Source organism: Pygocentrus nattereri, chromosome 6 (genome assembly GCF_015220715.1).
Source record: "Pygocentrus nattereri isolate fPygNat1 chromosome 6, fPygNat1.pri, whole genome shotgun sequence".
Taxonomy (NCBI): Eukaryota; Metazoa; Chordata; class Actinopteri; order Characiformes; family Serrasalmidae; genus Pygocentrus; species Pygocentrus nattereri.
Genome location: NC_051216.1, coordinates 35,519,416 through 35,540,030, shown reverse-complemented (window position 1 = coordinate 35,540,030; position 20,615 = coordinate 35,519,416). Strand labels below are relative to the sequence as shown.

Here is a 20,615-nt window from a genome sequence, read left to right as displayed (position 1 = left end):
CAGAACAAAGTATTCAATGAGAATATTTCAGTCATTCAGATTTAGGATGTGTTATTTGAGCAGTGTATATAATGAATGATCATGAATTTACAATGAACTACAAACAAATTTTGGTAACCCTTTCTTTCACAGTCCCCTAAGTTCTAGGTATTAACAAGGTAAGTGTGAGGTACAAACTCACAAGTACAAGGTAATTATTTTAGGTGAGAAGATATTAAGTACGAGGATAGTCTAAATTAATTATTATGTAACGTCTCACAGGTTCTAGATCAGGTCCGTGGGCCTTGTTTGACACATGGGTACTAGACTGTCAATATCAGAGGGAATGTATCTAAGTGTTATGTATTTACCTGGAACTTCAAAAGAATAAACAGGATGCGAGTAGGCGCTCAGGTCACTTAAATCTGTAGAGTCTTAAATAGTATGTGTCTGTCTATTACCTAGATACTAAACTGAATCTGAACTGTAAAAGAAAGCAGGGACTCTTTCTAGGGTTTTACTGAGTTTTTACCACAAAGTTCTGAAAAATTTACACTTGTAATACAAGTGAAAACGGACTGTAAGAGAAAGCAGGATTCATCACAATGGTAATATCTGTTTATTGAGACCTTTTTTGTGTTAACAAAATTTCTGTACATTACAATGTACAATATTTTACAAGAATGTAGTTTTCCAGTTTTCAGATGGAGTTTCTACCCCACACCTACCTGGGTAATACCTAGAACCTGTGAGACATTTCGTAGTAATTCTTTTAGACTATGCTGTTACTTACTATATTATTACTGAAAATAATTACCCAGTACTTTGGAATTTATACCATACCCTTAGTTTTGTTAATACTTTGTTAATACTGTTAAAACCTTTAAGACATTTCGGTATAATTAATTTAGAATATCCTGGAAAATCTCACCTAACATGTCCTGGTCTTGGTCTTGAGGTGGACTAAAAGTCTTGAATTTCACCACAATAAATAGTGTACAATATATGACATACCCTAGGTAATGGGGATACTCATAATTCACTGCATTTTTTGGAATTCATGCACAACAAAACCAAATTTAGGTGTGCAACATGTTCCAAAATACCCAAAATGCACATTACAAGGTCACAAATATTTTAGTGTCATATAATTTTAATTTTAGTCCTATTTAGATCATTTTTTTCGGTTTGTTCTCTTTTTAATGATATGCATGGCTAAGGACTTATCCTTAAAAATGAGATTTTAGGCTTGCTACGTGACATTCACTCACCTTGTTCTTTAGCTCTTCTCGTTCTTTGTTTCTGTCATCCACTTCCCTCAGTAGAAGGTCCATCTGACAAGCCAGCTCATCGTCCACATTGTCAAACATGCCCAATCTTGCTAGAACTTCTTTGCTTTGTGCTCTGTTCTCCACTCCACTCTGGGCTTCTGCCTTCTTGACCACCTCCCACTCTTCTCTCTCCCTCTTCAGTTGGTCCAGTTCGCATCGCAGCTGCATCGTCTCCTCCTTGACCTGCAGATAAAGTGCCTTATAGTCCGGCTCCTCTTCTGCTACGGATGTCTGCGTACCCTGCTGGCACTGCTCCTTCTTCAGTGATTTCTCTGTGATCTCCAGCAGGCTGCTTTGGAGCTCTTCTACCTGGGAGGTCAGGAGCTGCGCCCGCGTCCGGCTTTCATCCCGCTCCCTGGAGGCAATTTCAAGGAGCTCCAGCAGTTTGTCCTGCTGCTGCTGGGCTTCCAGCACTGAGAGATGCTCTCTGTCTAAGGGGACCAGATATGCACCCTTAAGTGTTGCTGACTTCGCCTTTGCCTCGTCTTCTGGCTCTGTGCTTACTTCCCCACCATTTGGCTCACCCTCTGACTTCACCAGCATCTGCTCAGTTGCAACACACTTACTTTCGCTTGTTACACTCTTTGATTGGGCACTTAATGAAACCCGAATAGACTCTGTTTCCTCTGGTTCTTGATTGTTTATTCTCTCCAAAGTTGAGAGCCCTTGTTCTACTTCTGACTTCTTTTCATCGCTCTCTCCTCCCTTACTCTTCTCTTCTTTTTTCTTTCCTCTGGAATCCTCCACTTCCTCTTTCACTGCTCGTATTTTTTGCTCAGTCTGGGTTGTGATACTGATGTGTTCAGTGTGAGTGGCAGAAGTAGACGCTGCAGTATTCTCCATGGCCAACGAAGTTTCCATGGCAATGTCATCATTATGCTCCATGTGTGTTCCTGGCATGTCCAAACTTGACCTACGTTCTGACTTTACCTTAGAGAGGTCAAATGTTGACAGATTAGGCCTAGGTGTGCTGTAGTTCTCAAGGATGACAATGTCATCGTCGTCATCACTCTTTGGTACTTCTTTACCCTCATCATTTATGGTCGGTGATGAACAGGCCTTGGGTGAGGCTGTGCTTGTTGAAGGGCTGTCTGGCATGTTGCTGCATAGACCGTTCCTCATTCTTGGCCTTTTCATTTCATTCTCTGTGCGAGGGCCCAAGCCTCTCTTCATCCTTTGAGAAGAATAAATCAAGAAACATCTCGGACACAGTACAGATCACTAACAGAGGAGCTCACAGTAGCTTGTGACCATGAAAGAGATAAAAACAGTGCATGTTCAAATAGAAGTATGTATAAATTTGAGTTAGATAAAATTGTGTGGTCTACCTTGTTGGAGTAGTTAGGAGAGACATTACATTAGAGATGACAGGCATGTTATCAGAAGGTCTGGAGCCTGTAGAGTTAATATAAAACATGGGACATAAACTTGTCAACAGTGGTAACGCTTATAACAATACACACAAACACACACACACACACATACACACACGAATGTCTGCATGGGTATGAAATTGAAGCCTGAACATGTCTCCTACCGATGGTTTTGAGACATGACCATGCATCAATGGTACAGCTAAATCTGAAACCTGAATCTGACCTGAATCCACTCGCATGCTGAGGGCGCCGTATGGAAAAACTATTAATATATATATATATATATATATATATATATATATATATAAATAAATAAATAAATCACTTTTTTAAAATCTGATACGTTAGAACAAAGTAGTTACATATTTTAAAAATACTATGAATCCAATTCCTTGTAATCAAGACTTCACATGCTTTGCTGCCCTTAATTCAATTAAATGGGAACAACTCATTCTCATTCATAATAAAACATAACATTGGGAAATGATTTTTAAGTACTGAGGTAACACAGTAATGATAAATATGGTCTTACTGCCCAGCTCTATTCTGGGATAACCTGGTATTTGTACTAAGAGTATTTATTATCTGTATACTTTTATGAAATTGCTGACTGTCCTTGGCAGAGAACAGCATAATTAAAGTTTTGAGATGTAAACAAAGTCATTCAAAGTGGTTTGATGTGAAATGCTCCCTCCCTTCTATATCTTTACAGTTTAGTAATTTTCTTTACAGCATTCATGATTAGAACCAGGGGTCACAATGTTCATGTGATGTCAATGTTAATTTTATTTACTATCCAAAACACCAGTGAACCTTCAGTGTATATATATTTAGTGCTGATCATGGAAATATAGCATTAAAGCTAAAAAGAGAAATTTATTTGGGTAATGGTTTGCCTTACAACACCCTGTGTGAGCCTCTGTGTCATGAAAGGATTTTGAACATGATGTTTAGCACATCAGGCAAAGTATTCTTTATGTGAGGGAACTCTAAGAGACATTACAATCTTCACACATCGTGTTTCTATCACCACCACAATTCTGTCTTGGAAAGTTTCTCTAGAATGGAGAAAAGATCTGCTGTGACCTTTCCACAAATTCAACACATCCAGTGTTCAGTGATTTAATTCATGGGCTTGTTTCCCAACTCTTATAACACCAGAGCTATTCTGAATGCAGCTAACATTACTAGAGAGAGAAAGAGCAAAGGAGAAACTGTTTAAGACTGCATGAAAGCTACTACTTGAGCCCAATGTTGCATGTGAAAAATGATTAAATCTGATATTTTGTCATGCTCCGTCAGGTAGCAGACCTTTAACACTGACACACACAAACAGACAAAACAGGAACTCACCTGCACGTGTGGAAGGACTGGCATTACGTGAGGCGCTGGGAGTGGCCTGTGCAGTTGGTTTGGTTGAAGATGGGGCCTGTTGAAAAGACAGACTTTTTAGCTACACAAGCAGTTCCCAAGATGTGGTGCAGATCTTTTGTTTTTATTGGGGATACATATGATTATTTGTCGATATGGAAAATGTTAATACTTTGTGTCCAATACTGAAATTATGAAGAAAAAAAAAAAAGATTTTTTTCGCTTGTGCACACACTTAAGCATGTTTAGTAGAATATGTAGTAACCAGTGTTACAGGGACACTCCTTATGGACTGGGCAATGTTGTTAGCTATGTAGCTAATTCTACCATTTTTTTAGCATGTATTCTAGCAGAACGAGTGTTTTTCGCTTGTTTTTTCACTCTTGTACAACTTTGCTTGACTACACATGGCTCTGCAGCACGAGTATTTGGGTGTACATATAACAGTATAGTGTAACTGTAAGAAAGTACAAGCTAACTTAGCCACAAATAAAACACAGCAACATGGCTAATCCACCAATTTGGCCACCTTGGACTTGTACTGTAATAGTTGCATCAATAAACAATTGGCTATTCCCATTTCTCTAAACTCCCTGAAAGTGACCTGGAAGTAATCAAGTTTGACGCCTGAGACTGAAATGTTATTTTATCTTTTTAGCCAACACGGTAAATTTAGTTAGGACTGAATTTACAGCAATAGCTATTACAGAATGACAATGTATAACTTCAGGACAACGCAACTGGTGTCTTAACTTCTATAAATGCAATTTCTGGAAAAATTGGGACATTTTATTAAATGCAACAAAAATAAGACAATCTGAGAAAAAAAAGATCTGAATTTCATGCCTGCAACACACACAAAAAAAAGTTCGGACAGGGCAAAGAAGAGTGAAAAGTTCATAGAATATTCTATCATTTTGTTGAGGGCATCATGAGGGTATCATCAGCTTGTTTAGGGGAAAATGAACATTGAATTCTTCATGCCACTAACAAAAGGGACCATCCTGACTTTTATCAGCAAAGGTGCAAAAGCCAACATGTGTCATGGTATAGGGCTGCATCATTGCCCAATGCATATGTGACTTGCATATGAGCAAAAGTATCATTGACATGGAAGTGCACTTTGGGATTTTAGAGACATATGCTGCCTAGAGATTATGTCTTTTCTTCAGAAATCCAAGGTTATTTCAGCAAGATAATGCCAGGCTTAATTCTGCATGTGGTCCAACAGTGTGGCTTTGTTAGAATGTGTGTGTTTGACTGGCCTGTGTGCAGTCCATATTTGTGTCCCTTTGAAAATGTATGCCATGTGATAAAGAGGAGAGTCAGACCATGGACTGTTGAGCACCAGAAATCTTGTATCAAGCAAGAATGGGCAAAGATTCCATATGCAACAATTACTATCCTTAATTCCCATACAAGTAATTAAAAGAAAATGTGAAGCAACACAATGGTAAACATGCCTGTCACAACTTTTTCTTTTGAGTGTGTTGCATGCATCTAAATCTAAATAAGATTAAAAAATTCTTTATATTTACAAAATACAATTAAGCTGCAGAGTGAAAACATTGAGAATCTTTTCTTTGTATTTTTGTCAGTTAAACAAAGTTTCAAGACAATTAACAATCACAAATTTTTGTTTTTGTTGCATTTTACAAAATGTCACAACTTTTCCAGAAGTGTAAAATGTATTTTAAAGCTTTCATTTCTATTGCTTGACATTCTACTGAAAACATACTGTGATACTGTTTTTAGGCAGATGTGACAGGCAACATTTCAAATTTACTATAACTGACATCATATTGCAAAATGGCAGTTTCACAAATGGGAATGATGTTCTTTCTCTAAATCTGAAGACGGGTTTGTTTTGTAAGATGAATTTTTCAAAATCTTATCTTGACCTCGTCACATCTTAATTTGGGACCAAAGACAGTAAGTTTCTGTAATATGGTCCCTGGTCTGAAACATGCAATTTTCTCATAACATAGAAACTGCCCACAGTCACATCTCCCCTTTTTTAAGCTGATATTTATTTCTAGGTCTAGACCTTGACAGCTTCATACAGTAAATGACAGTATGTATTTTCACATACATACTACCTCAGGAGAGGCAGACCTAATATATTTTGAGAAGCACTGGCCTATAAATTATAGGTGCACTGCATTGAGAAGATTGTGAAATATCAACAATGTGAAGTTTTGGTTATACAGAAATAGATCATGAGCTTGAAATGAAATTGCTCACTGCGAATCTGAGCCGGCGTTCCAGGTCCTGCTGCTTCCTCATCAGTGCTGCATTCTGCTCTTTTAGTGCCAAGATCTTCTTCTCCTCTGCCCTTTTCTTTTCCTCTTCCATCTGAAACACAAGGATGCAAACATTAATTTTATTATTAAATAAACCAAAATTAAAATTCAGACAATGAACAGAAAATACATCTTGCGCCTTCAACAACTACATTCATTCCTTATTGAGAAATGTAAAGAATACTCATAAAGAAGAAGAAGAAAAAAAAATTCACATAAAGAAAACATTACCTGCTGTCTGTTCTTCTCTTGCTGCAACTTCTTATTTCTTTCACTAAGTCAAAAAACACACAGACACACACACACACAGACACACACATATATATATTAGGGTTGTCAAACAATTTAAAACATTGATCAAGATCAAGACTTTACCATTAAGACTGTTCACAGTACATTTTGTTATAGCTATGTAAGTGGACAAAAACTTCATCAAAATGTCATTTCAGTAAGTCAATAACATTATTTTATCATAATGCAAATGCAGAGTTCATATGAATCTGAACATGAAAGTCACATGAACACAAGCTGAATGCAATTTTATACTTTTATCACTGACATCCAGTGAGAGCAAGTGACTGCATGTTTCACCTCCTCTGCAATTGTAGCCTCTCTGTCTCATACCCTACTTTATATCTTGGGCAAGGGAACTGTTATTTGCTGCTTACTGATTTATCCAGAGCTCTCCAGCCAGAACTGGAGTATAGTCTGCAAAGGATGTCCCAACATTACTGCTCATATTGCCAACATTGTTGTTTTGCTTACTTACATTTTTCAGGCAATAGAAACTAGAAATCATTTTTTAAATTTTTACTTACTGCTGTTTGTAGGTCTTTTGATATCTGGGTTGCTCATCATCAGAGTCTTCGGGCTCCTCCTCAGCTGTACAACTCCTAATAAATCCCAGAACGCAAATGTGATAATCCAGATATGTGATAAAAAAATCAGTCACCAAGGTTGATGCACTTTTACAAACCCAATTCCATGAAATTGAGACAGTATGTGAATTGTAATAAAAACAAAAAGCAGGGCTCAGTAAATTCTTTTCACCTGTATTCAATTGAAAATGGTAATTTTATGCTGAACCTTATGAATCTCATTGATTTTCATAAATACATATTAATTTCAAATTTGATGCCTGAAACAAAGGCCAGTCTGGGACCTGCATGGTACTTTCCTTCTTGGGTCCAGTAAACAAAATGTAAATTTGTTCCATAAATAATCTGAAAGGTTGACGCATTAGACCACACTACACGCTTTTTTTGCTGACTGTGCATCAATACACTTCAGATGAGCTCAAGTCCAGAGAAGTCAGCTGCGTTTCTGGATGCAACTGACATGACTCTTACTGTGCATTTTACAGTCTTAACTTTTTCGTGGACGTAGCGATAACAGTATTTATTGATAACGGCTTATCAAAGTATCACCCCATGTGGTGATATCCATCACAGAAACATGCTTGTTTTTAATGCAGTGCCATCTGAGTTTTTTGTGGTCCCTTATGAACAGAGATTTCTCCAGAACGCCAAAAAACTTTTCATGATATTATGCATTGATGAGGCTAAAATACCTAAAATTCAATGCAATCCCTGGCTGAGGAACGTTATTTTTAGATGATGGATTTTGTTGATGCATTTTTTCCCCCAAAGTGGCAGGCCTGGACCCATCCTTCCAACTTAAAGATTAGGCCTTTCCTGGATGCTCCTTTTAGACCCAAGAATGACTGCAACACCAGATGTTTTCTGAACATTTCACAGTTGATGAGGTGAAACATTAAATATTTAGTCTTTGTACAGTTTTGTTCAAATACAGGTCAAAATAGTTTTATAAATCACTGCTTTCTGTTTTTTTTTAATTTGCATTTTACCTACTGTCCCAGTGTTTTTGGAATTAGGAATTTATTTTGGAATTGTAAATTAAAAATTACACATTTCAACACAGCTAGAAAGTCAGTACAAATAAACTAACTGCCACTGCCATTTTTTTTATTGTACAACATTTCAAAAAAAGGTTTTATACAAATATATGTGTTTGTAGGCTACATCCCGGACCATGAAAGATAGACTGGTTTATTTATAATACTGATTATACTGCAGATGAACTACTGCGAAAAGGAAAAAGATAGATGCTAAAGCTCAAAAACTAAAGCTAAAGATCACAGGCCCAAAGTGAAAACCCTCATCAAGCAGCAATCCATGAAGATGACATGGAAATAAAAGGGCAGCACTGTTTCTGTACTGCTTGGCAGGTAATTTGTATTAGTATATGCATTTAAGGAAAAAAATGACTGTGTCCTATTCTGTTGTCAATTAATGTTAGCTAATAAGCAAACAGTAGTTAGGCCCTCATCATTATTTATTTCATTACTGTTTTAGCTATATGTGAGACTACACCCAACAAGTTAGCAATAATACAAAAGACTCTATTAGCTAGTTGGACCTGCAAACTAACACAGCTTGTAGCAAATGTGTTTCGTGTGGCTTTTAAATTTCACTCGGATACCGGAAGTACTACACACAATTCTGGGGCATGTGCTCATTGTTTCAAATATCAAATGATCAGATGAGCAAACCATAAAAAATGAACTGGAATGAAATCCCAGACTTTGTATAGCATTTATAATTTTTCTAAACTTTTTCCAGGCGTTTCCAAGATTTTTAACATTAAGCCTGAGACTTACAGAAAGGTACAGTCAGAGCGGCATAGACAAGCACACACAAAAGGTACACAAAACACACCTAAACTGGGGGTCAGGGTTCAGGTGGCAGAACCATTTTTCAGGCAGCTTCTCAGTATCTATGCCATCTGGAAGTTTCCTCCACTTCAGACAACCATCACACTGCACCCAGTTTTGGTCCGGTCGCTTCCTGTAGGGCCATACAAACATATGCATTTTCTTATACAGCAAGCAACAAAGACAGAGTAATAATAAGAGGAATCACCAAATTTCATCATTTAGGCAGAGCTCAGCAGTGTTCCACCTAGAAAATCTGTATTAAAGGGCAGTACAGGTTGTTGACAAAGAGCCTAATTTTGTTTATACTGTTCAAAAGATGGTGGGGAAACCCATTTTAGACCAGAAGAGGTAACTGCACTGCTTCTGCACCACACCACACTAGTAGTCCTGGGAGGGTTATGATGCTAGTAACACATTTCAAAAAATTTGAGACAGGGGCATGTTTACCACTGCACTGCATCACCTCTTCTTTTAACAAGACTCTGTAAGCGTTTGGCAACTGAGGAGACCAACTGCTGTAGTTTTGAAAGTGAAATGCTTCTCCATTCTTGCTTAATTTCTCATGCATCACATTTCTGCTGCTCAACAGTTTGGGGTCTCTTGATATATTTTTTTTTTTCATTTCATGATGCGACAAGTGTTTTCAATGGTGACTGGTTCCAAAAGCTGCAGCCAGGGCAGTTTAGCAGCTGGACTCCTTTACTATGGAGCCATGCTGTGTTAATACGTGCACAATGTGGTTTAGCATTATCTTGCTGAAATAAGCAAGGCCTTCCCTGAAAAAGACATTATCTGGATGGCAGCAAATTTTGCTTTAAAAAGTTTTCTGTATCGCTCAGCATTAATGGTGCCTTCACAGATGTACAATCATCCATGCCATATGCACTAATGCACCCACATACCATCACACAGCCTCAGGGTCCAAAGATCACAGCCATCCAATGCTGGTTTTCAGCCCTGTGGCTTGCATACAGAGATTTCTCTGGATTCTCTAAATCTTCTAATGATATTTTTAGAGATGGATCAATCAGTGTTTTTGGGGTCGATACTGATCCCCTTTCAGCACAACTGGCTGTCAGCCAATAATAGGCAGGCTGTGGGTTAGCAAACTACTGCTACATTTGCTGATGTGAAGCTAACCAGTGATGTTTTGGGGTTGTTTTTTCTCCAAAGGTTCTGAGAATACACATAGCATCATGGGCTCTATGAAGTAGTAATAGATTTTAAATAAAAATCTGACTGCCTCTGCCACAAAATAAAACTAAACTCTGTTTGGTTCTTCCAGCAGGACAATGATCCAAATCCTACATCCATACATCAACACAAAAATGGTTTAATGGCCACAAAACAATCTCTGGACATGGCTATCCCATTCCCCTGTCTTAAAACCCTTTGAAACCCTGTGGGATGACCTGAAGAGGAGAGTCTAAGAGAGGACATAGAATCCAAGAGAATCTAGAGAGATTCTGTATTGAGGACTGGTCTCAGTTTCCATACTCTGCATTCTACAATATTTCCAGAAATTATGGAGCTGACAGTATTTTATAGTAAAAACAAGTGCTTTAACTTCATGTCTTCTATGATTCTACCTCATTATAATAAGCTATAGCAATATAGTAAGCTAAGACAGTTGATAGCAAACAAGAACAGAAGCTACTTTGTAAAAAAGAAATAGAAAACTTTGCTTATAAGTTAAACCATTTCTAATTATAATGTTTATATTGTGTGTGTGTGTGTTTTAGAAGATCTTTAAACTCACATAGTATCCTCAACAGGGACAGTGCTTCTATGTCTATGATGGACCTCTTTCCAGTATTCTTCAAGCTTAACACCGACATTGTACATAGTTTTCCTGCACAGAAAGAAAAGGACACATCCATATATACAGAGGGAAAGATTACAGATATTATCAAACCTGTATTTCTAGTTAATAGATATAGCTAATAGATCATTATAGACTTTTACTGGAAGTATTAAAGCACCCAGCAGCCTCTCCCACACATACCTGTACTCATCTGTGGAGTCAAAGTCTTGTTTATTATGAGTTGGCTGGAGAAAGTCACAAACTATCACCCCAATGACTCCCACACCTATGCTGTTGGCCTAATATAAGGAGAGAAGACACAAAAATTACGTGGATCACAGCATGTGTGTGTGTGTGTGTGTGTGTGTGTGTGTACATATATATATATGAAGCTGCTTAAAAGGATAAAACGTTAAAGGTGCAGTATACAATTTCAATCCAATACACTTTTTGTCAAATTCAGCAAATATCTCCTCTCAGTCCACTAGCTCTGCATTCTGTGTCCGTGCTGAAAAAAAATCTGATATTTGTACACAGCCCTGGCTCTGGGAAATAAACAACGTGTCTCAGCTTGAGACAAAAAACATGATTCCAGCCAATCAGCAGTGGGCATTAATACTCTTGCGCAGGACTAGGGGAAGGGGAGGGCCTAATGCAATGCATCGCTGATAAGCAACGGCAAAGAAACAGGTAAAGAACAGACAAAAGAGAACAAAGAATGAGCTAGAAGTTCTTAGATCAAGCAAGGGCGTTCCAGGGATGGAGAGACTTCCAACAGTTGACACGGCTGAAGTTGGCTTCAGGTTGCAGCAGTTCCATGTAACTGCTACACCACTTAACTCCTTAAATGGCCAGGTTTTTTTCTTCAAAGTTTTATTACACACTCCTATAAACTAAGAACAGCTTAACTAATTCACACTGAAATCCCTGTAGTTACTGAACAATAAGCCTCAGTATGTTAAAAGCCTGGGATTTTAAGGTGGAAAGGTGGAACGGGAAAATTCTAACAAGAAGTTGAGACACTTGAACTTAACCTAACTGCTGCACTGATTAAGTTAGAACAAAAAAATATGAAAAAGAAGCTGAGGTACTAGAATATAACTGCAGCACCAATTAAGGTGGAAGCTGGCGAAAAAAGAACTTCAGCTTCATCGAGAGTTAAAAGGCATGAAAACGGATGAGAAGGCTGTTCCTGCCAGACAGGCGCGGTACATTAACTTCATTTTGCTGCTTATCAGAACAACTAGGGGTCAGTATTGTTTTGTTTACTAATATTTGTGAAAGCAACTAGTTAGATTCGCAGCAGCAACTGTAGCAACAGTTTGCTAACCCTGAAACCGGCTAAAATTAGTTTTAAATTTTGTTTAAATTCGTTTTAGTCTTCCGGTCTAACTGGCGAGGCGATGGCACCGTAGAGCGCTTGGCTCCCGACAATAATAAAAAGATTAGCCCGAAACAACTCGATTTTCAGTTGTGAATTGTTTATAGTAAATGTAAATACAGCGGGCGAACAAAAATGCCTAAAACAGGGAAGAAAACTCTCACAAGTCTTTCACAAGGCAAAAAACACGACGAAGAAAAGGAATTCCAGTCCTCACAAGCTAACAGCAACATGGGGGACGAAGCACAGCCAGACGCTGGCTCGGAGCTAACATGTGAGGCCAACGTGAGCCTACTTCTGAAAGAGCTTCGAGAATTTAGAAGAGAGTCTGGTCACCAATTAAAAGGCATAAGAGATGATATTAATAAAATCTACAAGAGAGTGGATGAAGCGGAGGAACGAATTAATACCGCCGAGACCCGAATCCACTCTTCGGAGCATGTCCTGTCGGAGCTGGTGAAGCTCCGGGTTCAAATGGACGCTAAACTGACTGAGCTGCAGATCCGTTCGCGGAGAGAGAGCGTGAGAATACACGGGGTAAACGAAGGAGCAGAAAAAAGCTCTGCGTCCGTGTTAGCCTTCGTGGAAGAGTTGTTAATAAAAGGTTTAGAGCTCCCCGCATCTACTGCACTGAATCTTGAGAGAGTTCACCGGGCACTCGCACCGAAACCTCCGAACGAAGGCCCGCCAAGATCAATCGTGGTTAAGTTCTAAGCTACACACTGAAGGAGGTACTTTAAAAAGCCTGGCAGAAAAAAGGCTTTGAGTTTCGAGGAAGAAGAGTGAACCTGGACCACGACTATGCACCGGAGCTGTTAAGAAGCGGAGGGAATATGTCGAGGCAAAAACCGCGCTCAAAGAACGAGGCATCAGATTCCAGAGTCCAGCCCGGCTGAGGGTGTTCTACAAAGATAGCACGGTGATCTACAACTCGGTCGAGGAGGCAACGGCGGACATGGCAGAAAGAGGGATACCGGTGACGGTTCTGAAAAGTCCAAACTCCCTCTTGGACCAGATCCACCAACTGACCTGGCGATTCAGCGGAAAACGGGAGGACTGGTGTTACACCGAATTCTGTGACCGTTGAGGGCGCTATTTTGCAGTTTCTGTTCACATGCACGCGCGTTTTACGCAGACTGCCTAAACTACGCCGAAATGCGTGTTTACTTTTCTCGTTGCTTGGTTATCACTGATTTATTCCTGACTGTAATATTTCATTACAAATGTATCTATCTACATCTATAAACGTCATATGATGAAAAAAACGCCAGGCTGGCAAAAGATAAAGGAGGTGCTCTCATTTTTAGACTTTACTCCGAATCAGTTGGACGTGACATATAAGGTATGGGCTAAACAGGGCCTAACTTCATACTGCACATTTTTTAACCAAGATACACTGTATAGTTTCCAGAGTTTAAAAAATGTACATGGGTTAAACAATAGTGAATTTTATAGGTTCCTTCAGGTACGCCACTATATAAATAATAAATTGAGATAAGGTAAAAAAGCATTTAAAAACAATCTACTAATTTTTATTAGTGCATATAAAGCAGATCCTGGGCTTAAGGTGATTTCTAGAATATATAGGGGACTTCAAGGGGTGAAAATAACAAACACTGTGGACATAAAACAAAAATGGGAAAAAGACACCAACAGTAGTATTTTAGACAAAATCTGGAGAAAATACTGTAAATTTCAATGGAAGATAAGTTCAGTATTATGGAGAATATTTGGATGGAAGAGACTTAGCAGATACTTCATTACACCTTTTCAGTCATTTCACCTCTCAGGTTCATCTAATTGCTGGAGGAATTGTGGCTCTCAGGAAGCCAATCACTATCATTTGTTTTGGGCCTGTCCAAAGATAAAAACCATCTGGACTGAGATTTATGCAGAACTAGGTATCATATTCAGGCCAGAAATCACTTTTAATTGGAAAGAACGTCTTTTTGGGCTTCTACTTTCAACATCAGTAAGCATTCAAACAAAGTATTTATTTGGAATACTTAGTGTTGCTGCGAGGAAAGCAATCACAAAGAAATGGCTTAAGCCTGAAACAGCATCCCTCAAGAACTGGTATGATAGAATTTATGAAATATTTGTAATGGAAAGAATAACTTTCTCAATTAGGCTTCAGGATGACAAATTTGAAGGAATTTGGGAGAAGTGGAAAAATTTCCCTGAAATGCCCTTCTTTTGTTTAGATCCAAGTTCTATTTGAGTTTTGGTTAATTTTATTTATATGTGTTTGTGTATGTACGTATTTTTATGTACAACCCCAATTCCAATGAAGTTGGGATGTTGTGTAAAACATAAATACAAACAGAATACAATGATTTGCAAATCCTGTTCAACCTATATTCAATTGAATACACAAAGACAATATATTTAATGTTCAAACTGATAAACTTTGTTTTTTGCAAATATTCACTCATTTTGAATTTGATGCCTGCAACACGTTCCAAAGAAGTTGGAACAGGGGCATGTTTACCACAGTGTTACATCACCTTTCCTTTTAACAACACTCAATAAGCGTTTGGGAACTGAGGACACTAATTGTTGAAGCTTTGTAGGTGGAATTCTTTCCCATTCTTGCTTGATGTACAACTTCAGTTGCTCAACAGTCCGGGGTCTCCATTGTCGTATTTTGCGCTTCATAATGCGCCACACATTTTCAATGAGAGACAGGTCTGGACTGCAGGCAGGCGAGTCTAGTACCCGCACTCTTTTACTACGAAGCCACGCTGTTGTAACACATACAGAATGTGGCTTGGCATTGTCTTACTGAAATAAGCAGGGATGTCCTTGAAAAAGACGTTGCTTGGATGGAAGCATATGTTGCTACATGGCAGCATATGTATGTACCTTTCAGCATTAATGGTGCCTTCACAGATGTGCAAGTTACCCATGCCATTCCTCAACTTTCCCAGTCTTTTGTTGCCCCTGTTCCAACTTCTTTGGAACATATTGCAGACATCAAATTCAAAATGAGTTAATATTTGTAAAAAACAATAAAGTTTATGCGTTTGAACATTAAATATCTTGTCTTGTAGAGTATTGTAGAGTATTCAATTGAATCTTCTTCTTTCGGCTGCTCCCTTTAGGGGTCGCCACAGCAGATCATCTGCCTCCATCTTGGCCTATCCATTGCCTATAGGTTGAAAATGGGTATTTCCCAATTTCATACAACACTTGAATGCAGTAAAAGGCTACTTCTAGATCAAATTAAAAGGTTTCTGCATCTGGCTCTCGATGTAAGCAAAATAGAGTTACTAAATTTCTTGAATATTCAATGCGTTATGTTTAACAGTTTATTTTGGATGTTCAGTCAAACAACAAAAATGGACTTAACTGGAAGTAATGTAAGTAATTTAATAAAGCTTTTTAAAAAATATTATACATTTTTAATATTGCTTGTAACCAGTCATTTCATATTTCTGCACATATCATTATATAGCACTTGGGCCAGCTGTAAACATTTGAAAATATCTGCTGATCTGGTCAGCGTAACTTCATTTTTAAACATCTTTTACATGAAATTTGCCATCACAAATACACATGTATTTACAATGTCCTGCTGGTTTGGATTGTATTGCATCCAACGTTACACCAGGTAATGTTGTCAAAGGAGCAATAATGTCATGACACACTTAATCTTTGGCCTTACTTACTTTCTCATCTATGATACTTTCACGATCACACAAATATTCAACAGAGAATACTATTTTAAAAAGTGCATTAGAAAGTGCAGTTAGCTTGTACATTTAAAGTGCATTTACTTTTACACTATAAATAATTTTTATACTTTAGATAAGTAATCTATTCTATTTTAGATGCATATGTGAGTTTCAAAATTAGTGTTATGTCAACTCAGATACAGAGTATAATACTGAAATGCATTTGGAAAAAGCAAGCTAGGGTTTTCAGACATCAATCAAGCAGGTTCAAACTTATGAAACACCAAACAAACTGCATAACACCCACCTTGAGCTGGCAGCCAACGCGCTCATAGGCTTTGATGAGTCGGTTTTTGTGGTACATCATGATGCCGTACTGCTCTTTGCTCTTGGTGTTGTAGCCAAAGGTGATTGTAATGGACTTAGTCTGAGAGAAAACTTAAGGATAAGAAGTAGTTTAAAATATTTAAGTCATGTCTGACAATTAGTATTTATTCATTAATCACTTATTATTTACAAAATTTTCCTCCTTGTTTTGCTCTCTGTCTCTTTCTCACACTAGTGCTTGGTAGAAGGATACAAGGAATTGGGGTTTGTATGAGTCTTTGACTACGTGTGCTAGACTTTTGGAGACGAGCTGAGTCTTGACCTTCTGTCCTCGAATGATAATCTGCATTCTGGGCTTCAGATAGAGGATACTGCAGTACGCCTGAATCAAGAAAAATAAACATGCACTCAATTACTTAATCTTGCACTTACAATTACTGATAGTGAAATGAGCCACCAAATTCTGCAAAATATGGAATTACAACATTCAACACAAAAAGCTCACTCGTAGAGAGCAGGTACTCTCGGGTACCGACTGTATGCCACATTCCAGCCGTTTGTTTTGCTCCCTCGTGCTTTCATATACTTCAGCTGGAATTCTGATGTCATATCGATCCCGCTCAAAGTCAAATTCTGACGTTCCTAACGGTGTTCTGTAATGAAAAACATAACTGTCAAATCTACAGTGTTGATGTCTGATCCCTTTTCCTATCACATATCCATTCCTAAATTCTTTAACTTTCCATACCACACCTTTCAAAAGCTTGCAATCAATGTTTCCAAAAATCTAAATGCATTTATAAAACTTAATAGGTTTGCAATAATTTGTAAGAAGCTATAAAATAAAACAGCAGAACTTTTATAATCATTTAGAATGACTAATATAGATATATAAGATTAGATAATGAAAGAGAAAGCTGTAAAACATCAACGTTATAATGAAGTTACAATGAATGTCTCAATAAATGGCTCAAAATATTGCATATTGAATAAATATTCAAGTTTTTAAAAATCTAAAGAAAACACTTTCTGGTATCTAGGTTATAGCATTAAAAATATCCTGCATGTGCTTATTGTATATAAAATAACACAAATGATTAATATGTGGAGTGTTTCCAAACTTTTGAATGAAAAGTTCATCTATCAATTTGTTCTCTCTTTCGAATCATGCTCACTTGCGGAGGTTCCAAATGATGATACGGGTTCCTGTAGCGCTGGCAGAGCAGTTGTCGATGGTTTTCAGCTCAGAATAAAGCTCTTTCTCAGTCTTAAACAGGGAGTAGCGCAAGATATCCTGCAGACTCGCCACATGCTCTGGCTCAGGACAGACTGAGGAGCAAGGTCAAGGGCCAAGAGGTAAAAGTAACAAACAGCACAGTGAAACTGTATTCTTTAGATTAACTTAAATATCAGATACATTTTTGATATAATACACCATTCTCACACTTCCACGTTCTAGGAGAGGGTGCACAAAGTTTTAGCAGTTTAGCAGTGTTGTTGGCCATTTGTTTAGCATTTGTATTGGGATAGCCTAGCACTGGTCACCAGACAAAACAATCTTTTCTTTCTTAAATTATGAGTATCACAAAAATTACGGCCTGGCTTTTCCAGCTGGTAAAAACAGCCAACCAGAAACTTTCTCCCACTATCCCAAGACAGATTTGTGATGTGTTCCACTGTAAGCGTTTGTCATGTTCCAACCATATGGGATAGTTTATAAACAGCAATTAACCACTCAAGAACAAAAATCATCCTTCAAACTTGAAGGAAATAATGATTTGCCATTTACTGCAATACACTTCGATATCGAACGATATGAATTTTGTTTATGGTGATAACATTTTTGGCCATATTGCCCAGCTCTACAGCTATGCTTTGTGTTGTATTCCTTAAGCCATCTTACTTAGTGATAAACATGCAACTAGTTAAACATCTGTCCACCTATTCTCTCAACTGTCTGTCCACCTGTCTTTAGTTAAGGATATTGGTCCGATAAACAGACTTGAAGCTCACGATAGGCACTATGACATTCTCCGCTCCTATAACCTGCAGGTAGGTCTGTGACAGCATCCCCACACACATGGTGCCAGCTTTCTTCGAGAACACGATGGCATCCTTCCCCAAGCGCATGGAGCCGGACTTAAAACCGTTACCGTAGAGACCCACAGGAACATGGCCATTTATTGTCTTCTTATCACTGAAGCCAAAACTGAGAGTGACAGTGAAAGGGAGAGACAAAGATTGCTGTACTGTTGTAAATCACAATTTTGACTATTAATTGAATTAATCTAATTAAATTACTGGTTACTGCAATCGTTTTCAGGCACAAGGTGGTTATTATTGAAATTTTATATTGATGCATCTCTAAAAAATGTGAGGTATGAAAAAGGCTTGTAGATGAACTGCATTATTAATTTGGGATGTCTAAACTCCCTCTAACAGCCACTAAAGTCTCCACCAACACCTTCCCTACCTGAGCATTTTGTGCATTTTCTCATACTCCATGCCTGCTCCATTATCCATGAAGATCAGGCAGTCTTCTCCTTTTATCCTTGTTTTATCAATCCAGAACTGCCTGGCCTTGACATCTGGGTCATAAGCATTGTCTAAGAAACAGAACAACAAAGAGCATCTGATATCCAGTCTAAGAGACACATGACCTGTTGAATGAGTTTCCTGGAGTGGTTGGAACCCTATGTATCTCTGAAAAAAACACATGAAATGCAAGCAAACCTTGCCCCAAAAGAGTCTTTGAAAGCATGCATCCAAGCCACTGCACAATAGACCCAGACATTCAAAGTAATTAAACAATTATGCCCGAATACTGACAATATAATTTATAAATTTGAATTACTGTAGATTTGTGTAAGCAATTGTGAGCTGCACTGCAACAAATTCCTAGCTTCTGTGAATGAAATGGTAATAAAGTTTCTGAATCTACTGAATATTTTCTATTTATTGTCTCACTAGCTGCACAAATTAGGGCGTTTCATATAAAGGGTAAGCGTATGAGTGCAGTGTTATTTGCTGAATTGAAGTGTTTGCAATAAACTGTAAGTCTATGGAGCCTAAATCGACTTCTGTGAAATATAATATAATAAAACCTTTAAAAAGTCTTACGGCAAGTCTTATGGCAAGATTTAAGTTCATCAATGCTTGATGCAGATCTCATTGAGAGGAAAACTATTTTATAACCTAAGGGCAACAAATGGAAAACGCAAGATCACCCTTAAATTTCAATTGAGGTGTATGACAGTGAGCAGTAATTTGCTCATTGATTGGAACGACTAGCCTTAGTGCTGAGGCACTGTGGGGACAAACCATGTAATGTCTTAAAAACAATAACATTTTTAAATCAATTCTGTACTTGAAGGGAAGCTGGTGTAGAGAATACAATGAGTCAGTTAAGACACTGTCTCTTTTTCTTGTGCCAGTAAGAAGTCTAGCGGCAGCATTTAGGACAAGTTGCAGACAGAACAGTGAGGACTAACTCACTCCAATAGAGAGAGAATTACAATAGTTAACAAAATAATTATTAAAAATAATAAAAGTAATAATACAAATGCAAATAATAATAATAATTTTTAAAAAATAATAAAAATAGTTAATAAAAGCATGTAAAACTCTCCACTGATATCCAGATCATGAAATGAAAAGATAGATTTCAAATATAGAAATATGCATCAGCTGAAAAATATACTCTTTATGAATGAATAAGACTGAATTTGTTGTCAGACGTTAGCTGGCCGTCATGACTGTTTACTTCTGGACGAGCCTGTAAAGCGTTGCTCTTTTGTGCATGCGGGTCAGTTTAGGAGCTGATCTCTTCAGACTGATGTCACATACAAGTCACATTTAAAAGATAATGTGCAAACAATTTTTTTTTTACCTGCTGTGTAAATGTAGCCTAAGAAAAACAGCCCAAGGCTATGTTCACATTACCTGTATTATTGAAGTGGCACAAATTTGTTTTTTTGCGCTAATATGACTCAGATCTGACGCGCAAATCTGATATTTTCAAATCTGACTTGAGTCACTTTCATATGTGGTCCTAGATCAGATATGATGTTGATTCGTGGTCATGCAACTTTAATGTGAATGTTCAGATCGGAATTCATGAGCTTTTTTCCCCACTGCACGTGCGGCATCATACAGCATTACCCTGGCAGCAGCGTCAAACACAAGCTAAAGCCTGTAAACGGTGGAAAAGCAACACATCTCACTTTTTTCACCTTCGTCTCACTCTAATAATGAACAGCTGAGAGCTGATCAGAGTTAATTATCTTCACAGCAAAGGTTTGTTCTGACCGTTAGTTTGTTTGCTGATGA

The 20,615-nt window shown here is 37.9% G+C and overlaps 1 protein-coding gene across 1 annotated transcript in view; it reads right to left on the bottom strand.

Annotated features, from left to right (window-relative positions):
• morc3a (MORC family CW-type zinc finger 3a) overlaps nt 1-20,615 on the bottom strand; it is a 32,607-nt gene that overhangs the window by 7,356 nt on the left and 4,636 nt on the right. The window contains exons 3-17 of the mRNA XM_017706564.2: nt 18,760-18,892; nt 18,272-18,495; nt 17,462-17,615; nt 16,792-16,939; nt 16,540-16,668; nt 16,267-16,386; nt 11,103-11,200; nt 10,857-10,949; nt 9,099-9,227; nt 7,179-7,253; nt 6,592-6,634; nt 6,302-6,412; nt 4,040-4,115; nt 2,639-2,705; nt 1,251-2,484 (exon numbers count right to left, since the gene is read on the bottom strand). Coding sequence (XP_017562053.1) covers nt 1,251-2,484; nt 2,639-2,705; nt 4,040-4,115; nt 6,302-6,412; nt 6,592-6,634; nt 7,179-7,253; nt 9,099-9,227; nt 10,857-10,949; nt 11,103-11,200; nt 16,267-16,386; nt 16,540-16,668; nt 16,792-16,939; nt 17,462-17,615; nt 18,272-18,495; nt 18,760-18,892 — 2,834 coding nt within the window. The remainder of the gene's footprint in view (nt 1-1,250; nt 2,485-2,638; nt 2,706-4,039; nt 4,116-6,301; nt 6,413-6,591; nt 6,635-7,178; nt 7,254-9,098; nt 9,228-10,856; nt 10,950-11,102; nt 11,201-16,266; nt 16,387-16,539; nt 16,669-16,791; nt 16,940-17,461; nt 17,616-18,271; nt 18,496-18,759; nt 18,893-20,615) is intronic.